Source organism: Carlito syrichta, unplaced genomic scaffold (assembly GCF_000164805.1).
Source record: "Carlito syrichta isolate Samal-C Ts95f unplaced genomic scaffold, Tarsius_syrichta-2.0.1 Scaffold305650, whole genome shotgun sequence".
NCBI classification, from domain to species: domain Eukaryota; kingdom Metazoa; phylum Chordata; class Mammalia; order Primates; family Tarsiidae; genus Carlito; species Carlito syrichta.
The window spans coordinates 149,437-159,232 of NW_007249746.1; the positions used below are offsets into that span (position 1 = coordinate 149,437).

The following is a 9,796-nucleotide window of genomic DNA, read 5'->3' on the forward strand; positions in this document are numbered from 1 at the left end:
TGCAGTAAACATGTGTGGGCAGGTATCTTTTTTGTAGAGTGATCTAAGTTCATCTAGGTATATTCCCAGTAGGGGGATTGCTGAATTGTACGGAAAGTCGAATTTCATATCTTTTAGGAATCATCACACTGTTTTCCATAAAGGTTGAACTAGTTCCAGCTAATTTAAAAAAAAAATTTTTTTGTAGAGACAAGGTCTCAGTATGTTGCCTAGGCTAGTCTTGAACTCCTGGGCTCAAGTGATCCTCTTGCCTTGGCCTCCTAAAGTGCTGGGATTGCAGGTGTGAGCCACCATGCCTGGCCCCCACAAATCTTCTTTAAAATTTATTTTGGATTCAGTGGGTGCATGTGCATGTTAGTTACAGGGATATGTGTACTGGTGGGGGCTGGGCTTCACGTCACTCATAACCTGGACTGTGTACATTGTACCCAACAGGTAATTTCTGAACCCTAGCTTCTCTCCCTACTTCCCCACTTTTAGTGCCCCCAGAGTCTGTTATTTGCATTTTTATGACTAATGAGCTCCCACATATAAGTGAGAACATGTGGTGTTTGGTTTTCTGTTTGAGTAGTTCACTTAGGATGATGATTTACAGTTCTATCCATGTCACTGCAAAGGACATGATTTTGTTCCTTTTTATGACTATATAATATTCCATGGTGTATATATACCACATTTGCTTTATCCAGTCAATCGTTGATGGGCACTCAGGTTGGTTCCATGACTTTGCTTTTGTAAATAGTGCGACAATGAACACATGAGTACAGGTATCTTTTTAATATAATGATTTCTTTTCCTTTGGGTAGATCCCTAGTAGTGAGATTGCTTGGTTCTGTTTTTAGTACTTTGAGAAATCTCATACTGTTTTCCATAGAAGTTGAACTAGTTTACATTCCTACCAACAGTGTGCAAGCGATCTCTGCACCCATGCCAACATCTGTTGCGCTTTGACTTTTTGCTACTAGCCATTGTGACTAACCTGAGATGACATCTCATTGTGGTTTTGATTTGCATTTCTCTGATGAAAATGTTGAGCATTTTTTCATGTTTTTTGGTCGCTTGTGTGTCTGTTTTTGAGAGGTGTCTACTCATGTCCCTTTCCTACTTTTTGATGGCATTAAAACAAGAAGTTTTTAAGAGGATGGCTTTTAAGCACTGGGACGAGTTAGTGGAAAAGTACTGAAGAGTGGGTAAGGTTGATCCCTAGATGTATTGATCACATTCATTTATTCCTGAGTCTGCAAATTTTTTCTCTGTGATTAGGCCATCTATGTTTGTTCATCGGTGCCTATCAAAGCTAGGGTCCTACCCTCCCATAGAAGCTGGGACATAGGACACTCTCCTTCTTGATGTTTACATTTCAAAGTGATGACTCCCAGGTCCCAAAGGAAGATATCCTTGGGTTGTAAAACTGGCAGGCAGCTTTTAAAATGATTTACACTCTAAGAGGCAGAGAAAGAATTTATGATTATAAGTGTTCTAAAGTAAATACTCTAAAAATAAGGAGATCAAGGGCCAAATCAGGAAGCAGCCTTTTTTAGTTTAATGAAGCTAGGGAAATATTAAGGCTGTCTCGGTCAGTATTATAACAGTACATATTTTAAAATTTTAAAAATTCCAGTAGGAAACTTTTTTAGTCTGGTTCAGTTCTAGATCTTTATTGAAAAATTAAGTGCGTCTTTGTGATACTTATTAACATAAGAATGTTATTCATTCTACACTGGTGTCTAGAACTATGCATAAGGAAATATTTCTTAAGATTATATATCTATATGTATATTTGGGCTCACATTCCTATTTTTTTTAATCTAACATTTAATGTCTTCTTGTGATATTTTATTTTTTTCCTCTCTTTTTAAAATATTTAAATCATTTTGGGGGATACACATAGTTGTTGGTCTGGGCTTTAAGAGTACCCACCACCCCCACCTGTGCACATTGTACCCGATAGGTGACTTTTTTTTGTCCCCTCATGCCTCTCTCCCCTTCTGAGTCTCCTGTGTCCATTGTGCCATTCTCTGTGTATTGGCATAGCCTGAGTTTAGCTCCCACTGATAAGTGAGAACGTGTGGTGTTTGGTTTTCTGTTCCTGAGTTAGTTCATTTAGGATGATGTTCTCCAGTCCATCCATGTTGCTGCAAAAGATATCACCTCATTCCTTTTTTTTTTTGAGTTGGAGTCTCACTCTGTCGCCCAGACTGGAGTGCAGTGGCCACTCCCGGCCACTGCAGCCTCGACCTGCTGGGCTCCGGCGATCCTTCCGCCTCAGCCTTCCGAGTAGCCGGAACGACAGGCGCGTGCTACCACGCCCAGCTGATTTTTTTATTTATTGTAGAGATGAGGTCTCGCTGCCCAGGCGGGTCTCGAACCCGCGGGCTCAAGCAATCCACTCACCTCAGCCTCCCAAAGGCGCAGGATTATAGGCTGAGCCACCGAGTCCGGCTTCATTCCTTTTGATCACTGAATAGTATTCCAAAGTGTACCTGTACCACATTTTCATTATCCGCTGACCAATTGATGGACATTTAGGTTGATTCCACATCTTTGCACGTGTGAATTGCGCTGTGATGAATATTCGGGTGCGGGTGTCTTTTTTTATACAATAACCTCTGTTCTTTGGAGTAGATATTGTCTCACAGCAAGTTATTTTCTTACTGTGCTGTTTTATGTATTGTGTTTTAGAGTTTTCCTATGTGATGGTAAAACTTAAAGCAAAAGTAGCAATTCTGGGTTAGAAAGGGCTCATTGCACACTCCAAGCATGAACAGTATGAGGAAAACCAAGAAACAGCTGGACAATGTGAGAATTGTTTTAGTGGTTCTTGATAAGCAAAAGACCTCAAGTCTCTTACATCTAAGTAATTGTCAAAAGGGCTTCAAGAGTTGGCTACAACAGAAACTGCAGATTTGTGCTGTCCTAGTGTGATAGCCATCATCCACACAAGGTTTACCGAGCTCTTGAATCCAGGTTAATCTGTATCAAGATGGGTTATGTCAAATACACGCTGAATTTTGAAGAGTTAGTGTAGAAAAAAGAATATAAACTATCTCAATAACTTTTATATTGATTGCATGTGGAAATATGATAATATTGTGGCTATATTGAGATACATAAAATGTATTCCATTTAATTTCACTTTCTTTTTACTTTGTAATGTGGCTACCGGAAAATGTATCATTGCATATGTGGCCTTGCATTTGTGGCTCTTGTTATGTTCTATTGGACAGTGCTGGTTCTAGCTCTGTGTTGACAGGTGATGCCTTTTGTTGGATAACACAGTGATATCTTGATATCTACAGCTCTTCTAAAAAAGATATCAAGATATCACTGTATTAGCACACAGAGAGCTTTAAAATGGTCAATTTAGCTAGGAATAAGAATTTTCCATAGAAGAATGCCCCTGGCATTTACTGTATAGAGATTTGTCTGTGTGCATTCTACTTTCTCACCCCCTATACTTTGCCCCCCATTCTGGCCACACAGAGCAGCTCGCCAGATTGGGGGCCTCCTAGTTACGTCAGCATACGCGTTGCTTCCTCTCAACCAGATTGCTTCTTGAAATGTTTCTTAAAAATGAAACTGCTTCAACAATAAACTTCTTAATTATGTCATGGGTTCACCATGAGGGTATACAAATGGATCCTCAGCAGTAGCTAATTTTCCTTTAATTGTATCTCATTCTTATGTTGGAATATCCTACTTCTTATTCATGAAAAGCTCTAACACATGTTCATCCATTACAGGTGGAGTAACTAACACGGCACAGTATCAGAACAGGCTAATGGTATATGAACCTAACCAGGTAAGAATCGTAGAAGAAAAGCTCATTACCTTAATTAAAATGAATTCTAAAAGATTCCACAATAATTAGTCATTGGAATGCCAAGTACACACACACACACACACACACACATACACACACACACACACACACACACACACACACACACACACACACACATACGCCTCTTCAGCTTATATAGAAAAAAGGAAGCATCTGAGTGAACTACTTTGGGTTACTTTTTGTTGTTATTTTTGTTGTTACTCGCAAAATTTCAGCTCCTCAGGTGTTATGCTGTACATGCACCACTTTTTCACATGTAGAAAGAATTTTGATTGTCCTGTTGTTAGGCCCTTCATACAGTTTGCAAGGCCTGCGTTTATCTTCTCTCCATTTGAACATGTCCAATCAAATATGTTCTTTAATAGAATAGTCAGGCCTTTTTTTCAGCTATTACTAAGAAATATCTTTTATATACTCATATTGTGCATGAGTGAATTTAACTCAAAACTCTGGTGATGCTTTTCTTTTGGAAGAGGTGCCATTCTAGGAGAGGAGCATGCTTATGGCTTCATTACTTTTAAAATAAGAAATATTATTTAACTTAATATAGCCAAGATGACCTACAACAGGTATCTAGGACAAGTCCTAAGGACAAGTGTCTGAAGACTGAGAAGTGGAAGTATCTGGGAAGTTTTCATCTAATAGCCAGGTCTGAATATGCATTTTGATGGTGCCTGTCCTTCCTTTTGTCTACTTCTCATGCATACTTCATGACTCTTTTCCCTCCAAAAACCTTTTTTATTCTCTTTTCCTTCCACCAAAATATTTTTGAACTTGGCACATGTCTGTTGAATGTAGCCATTACTGTGATTTTGGAAATGTAAATATTTTTCTTGATTATGACAATATTCCAAAATGATTTCATTTGGATGTTGAATATTCATCAGATGAATGTAATGGGACAAGAAACAACAGGTTGGCTTTGGCAGTCTGGCAGCGTTGGCCACCAAATGTATGTCCAGAGTGACCTCAGCGTATGTGGTATCCTTTTAACAATTACTTGATGCTGAATTTAATGAAGGCATTTCTCTCTTCTCAAGTGTTTCCCGATGTCATTAGAAGCTGTAGATTTTAGAGACCAAATGTCCACGGGTCACCTGTCTCGAGAGGAATCATTAATTGCAGTTGCTTGAGTTTGGTGCACACGTGGTTAAGGAGGAAGAAGGTGTTAACATTTCTCAAATGAGTTCTGTTTCATGTTTGTACACTCATGCTCTTTTTAAAAATTCTGCTGGCATATTGTTTACGGTGGGTACTGGCAAACATCACATCTGCTTGCATCTTGCTCAGAATCTCAATAACTCTATCATTCAGCCTTGGTGCTTATTTCTCTTCTAGGCCTTTGTGGAGAGTCGATAATGCCTGCCATCTGCCACAGAGCACATCGCTACCTGCCAACAGGCAGGCTGGGTGACCTCTGCTTCCCCACCACTGATTAGTATTCACACGCTAGCTTATTAGGAATGACCCCACCAGGCCTTTCTGTTTCTTTGCCTTTGCAGCGGTTGGCGGCTCACCTGGCAGGCACTGCAGTGAAGGAAGCTAAAGATATAATCAGGGGATGCAAGCAGGCTTTGCAAACCAGATGGCATCCATAGTTTTGTGGCAGGAGACCGGACTGCTAATGCAAACACTGATTCTTGATACTGTAATAGGTTGTCTTATAGAAAGCACCTAAGAAAAGCATCACCAGAGTTTTGAGTTCAATTCACTCATGCATAATATGAGTATATAAAAGATATTTCTTAGCAATAGCTGAAAAAAAGGCCTGACTATTCTATTAAAGAAGATATTTGATTGGAAGAAAGTTCTTATCATGACATACTCAAATGGGGAGAAGATAAATGCAAGCCTTGCAAACTGTATAAACCACTTTTTTTTCTGGAGTGTATCTTTAAAAGATAAATTATCATAGAAATGAGCTAGCATATATGCCTGCTAGTGAATGGACCAATGTTTATACAAAATGTTGTTGTTTATTGCTGCTTCTCTTAGTTTTGAGAAATGGTGATATTCTGTGTATTCAAAACATCATATGATTTTTTTCTGGCCCAAATCCAGATTTTTCTTGGCAAAAAGAAGTCTGGGTTCTTCCTGTATGTTTAGTGTTTATGTAGAAGAAAATAGGTTTACTTACCTGTTCATTACTTTGTTTACTTACTTGTGCATTACTTAGTTGACATTCGATTTTCATCGCATTTTACAATAGGAGTCTTCTTTTAAGAAAACTTGAGCATACACTTCTCGTTATCGAGGATGACCTAGAACCAAATATTGAAGGCTTCACCATTCCTTAAAGTTATCTTATAAAACTTGGCCTTCTACCAAAACAAATAACTTGTCACTAGTAATAACTTCTCCCAATCTGGCATACAATGTGATTATAATATGTTCAAGGGGGCTGATACAAAGGAAGGGTGGGAAGTCTGATGCCGAACAGAATCTTCAGGAGGTTAATTTTGGAAAGAACAGCAAAGCCACTCTTACTCCAGCTTACCTAGGGGCCTCAGATACCCAATGGTTCACATCACAAGCATTTTTTAAAAGTGTTGAGCCAGGTGTGGTGGCTCACGCCTATAATTCTAGCACTTTAGGAGGCCGAGGCAAGAGGATTGCGGAGCCCAGAGGCTCTAGACCAACCTGGGCAACATGGTGAAACCTCACCTCTACAAAAAAGCAAAAGATACGCCGGACCTATAGTCCCAGCTACTCAGGAGGCTGAGGCATAAGGACTGCCTGAGCCAAGGAGTTTGAGGCTGTTGTGGTGAGCCAGGCTCGTGCCATTGCACTCCAGCCTGGGTGACAGAGATTCTGATTCAATTTAAAAAGAGAAGAAGAAGAAATATGTGTCTCTTTTGTACTTGTTCTCACATACATAGTCCACACTTTCTAACGTATAAAACAACCTCAAATAGAATGTGACTGATAAACATTAACAGAATGCACTTGAATTTCTTTTCTTTTTTCTTTTTCAGAATAAGTGGATAAGCCGCAGCCCCATGCTACAGAGGAGGGTCTACCATTCCATGGCTGCTGTCCAGAGGAAGCTTTATGTTCTTGGAGGCAATGACCTAGACTACAATAATGACCGGATCCTTGTACGCCACATAGATTCTTACAACATAGATACTGACCAGTGGACGCGTTGTAATTTCAACCTGTTGACTGGCAAGTACCTTCGATTAAGTAAATCAGAAAAAGCAGAGATTCAAGAAGTCACCAAACTTGTTTCTTAAACATCTTTAGTGCACCTCAAAATATTAAGTGCCCAATGGTATAACAACTTGCGTGTGTTAACCAGAAAGGTGTTCATTATTTATGTCATCATAAAACTAGATTCCCTCAGGTGGCTGAGCATCTAGTATCTCAGGACCTGTGTTACCTTTATGCTCGTCCTCATGTGGATAAAAGAGGCATGCCAAGTCCATTATCATCAATCAATATTAACTTAAGACCTTTGATAGAGGTAGGAGAAACCAGCCACTTGAAAGAATTAATATCTCTTTACAGAAGCAATTTATTTTTTTACTTCTCACTGGTTTTGGTCTTTTATTTCTTGTGAGTTCAGGAGTTCAGCAGAATGGTCTTCGTTATTTGTCACTGTCAAATATTGTTTCTGGGTGTATTCTCCTAGAAATGGAACCTTAAAGGAGTTCTGTACACAGAGATGTGGCTGCATTTCTGGCCACACGTACCCATTCCAAGTATTACTTTGGGGCAATACTAGGTATGGACCATCCTCATTCCCAAAAAGAATGAAAGGAACACAGTGAACTATGTACCCCCTCGTTCTGTAATGGAGTGAAAAGCTTTTTCTCCCTTGTCAGCTTGCATTACACAAGTGATTAGATCCCTTCCGGGGCTGCTCAAATAATGAGAAATTCCCAAACTCACAATAGTGGGTTGGATTAGAAGACATTTCAATATGTTGAGTGGACACTCAATCACTCACAGCTGCTGCTGCGGAAGGTGACGTTGGGAGCCCCTCCAGAGGTGTAGATGCTTCCGACTGAGCTCCTGTTTTTGCAAATATCAGAGGCCTACTGACAAGGACTTAACTATTAGTTTTAGTGGTACTGTAAGCCCTCGATCCTGGGTCTGTGATTCTGCCTGCTGCAGGATCCAGCTTATTTATTACTCCAGTCAATCCTGTGTCAGCCCATCAATAAAAAGAGACTCTTTTACTCTCTGATGGCCTCCAGGGAAGAATATGTGGTAGTGAGTTATTCTTTTTTTTTTTTTTTGAAATGGGAGGGGAAACCTTTCATCACTTTGGCGTGTCAGTTTCTAGGGATTATCCTGGCTGGTCCCAGCTCAGGAACTTTAATATAATCTTAAAACTGTTGTGTATGTAAAGAAAGGAAGGGTAGCAACTTTATCAATCTTTTCTGCCATTTGTCTTCATTTGGGGCATGTTAGAGGCATGGCTCTGCTTTACTGGCTTCTTGGGGTTACAGCTGTTACTTTGCAAACGTAAGCACTCGTCTGAACAGCATTTGTGGGTACAAGAGGTGTTCTGCATTTCTAAAACACACCTTATTTCCACCACTATAAATTAATGGCATACAACAGAGTAGAGGACCGTTAGTTCCACATGGCACTGTCGCTGTGTTTAAAGCTATGTTTACTAACTTGGCTAGCTAATACATGTTTCAGCCTGGTTCTGACCCGGCACGGATTCATTCTCTGAGAATTAGCGGTTAATTCTTCTGAGTACTGGGAGGCAGTGATTAGTTGCCTCGGAAATCCCACAGAGTACACAAGTGTGCCACAGGGGGAAATTGTATCCCTCAGTGGCAAAAGGGTTAATTAAAACATGTAGGAAGTAGATTTACTTTTTTCTTTTTATTCAATTCTCTTTACTTTAGGCCAAAATGAATCTGGAGTTGCTGTCCATAATGGGAGAATATATTTAGTTGGTGGATATTCAATTTGGACAAATGAGCCTCTGGCTTGTATCCAGGTGAGTGTTGGGAGTTCCTTTTGAAGTTTGTTCAAGTGGATCAGTGAGGTTACGCTTTGCAACGCTGCTACTGAAGAGATATTTACATGGAGAAAGGGGCTCAGCGTCCCTTTTTTCTGTGTGGCTAGTTCAGCCACTAAACTCCATCCTGCCTCCTACAAATGATGCCTAATAAATTATTGAGCCCGCCTGGAAATAAAGATGATGACAAGCTTTGAAAATATATGTAATCTGTTCTGAAACTGGGAAAACTGGGACAACTTTCCCTATCTCAGAGCCACAAAAATTCTGAAAACTTTTGGGTCCTTCACACCCCCAAGACTGTACAAACGCCTCCTTTTCATGACATGGCCGTGTTTTCTATATGGCAGTTCCTTCATTTCCACAGATGCCAGCCACCTATAGAGGTGTTCTTCCTTCCTGGAAGAAGCCATGAGCAGTTGCAGTTTATGAATGGTCTGACAGAGACAGCCTTTGCCCCAAAGAATAGCCCTGGTGCATCAGCCCGTGAGCTGCCCAGGCTGGGCAAGGTGTCAGCTGGGCCTTCCAGAACAGCAAATGGCCTTTGTTGCTATACGTATATTCACGGTATTATTCCTATTATTTTACAATTATTACCATAGTTTTCTGTTTTACATGTTCTCTACTGACATGTGTCAGCCCTGACCTTTCTCCTGACCTCCTGAAAAAGTCTATCATTGCTCTTATTACCTAGCCTCATCTTTGTTGGAAGGTTTTTAACAACTGCATCAATATCCACAATAGTTGCAGAAGTATTCAAGCTTTTTATTTCTTGTTCAGCCACATATCATAAAGTATATATATTTTTTCAAGAAACACTTCCATGTTATCTAAGTTTTTAACATTGCTAACATATAGTTGTTGCGCTATCTTGAGTTATAATTCCCTTTATATTTATTTTATTTTTATTTTTTTGAGTTGGAGTCTCACTCTGTCGCCCAGACTGGAGTGCAGTGGCCGCTCCCGGC

General features: G+C 40.0%; 1 protein-coding gene across 4 annotated transcripts in view; it reads left to right on the plus strand.

The window, feature by feature from the left end:
• The window catches only part of KLHL32 (kelch like family member 32), a 112,632-nt gene that overhangs the window by 95,542 nt on the left and 7,294 nt on the right, over window positions 1-9,796 (plus strand). For all 4 annotated transcript variants that reach the window (XM_021714457.1, XM_008062068.1, XM_021714455.1 and 1 more), the window contains 3 exons: window positions 3,744-3,802; window positions 6,820-7,012; window positions 8,713-8,807. In XM_021714457.1, coding sequence (XP_021570132.1) covers window positions 3,782-3,802; window positions 6,820-7,012; window positions 8,713-8,807 — 309 coding nt within the window. In that variant the 5' untranslated portion in view covers window positions 3,744-3,781. The remainder of the gene's footprint in view (window positions 1-3,743; window positions 3,803-6,819; window positions 7,013-8,712; window positions 8,808-9,796) is intronic.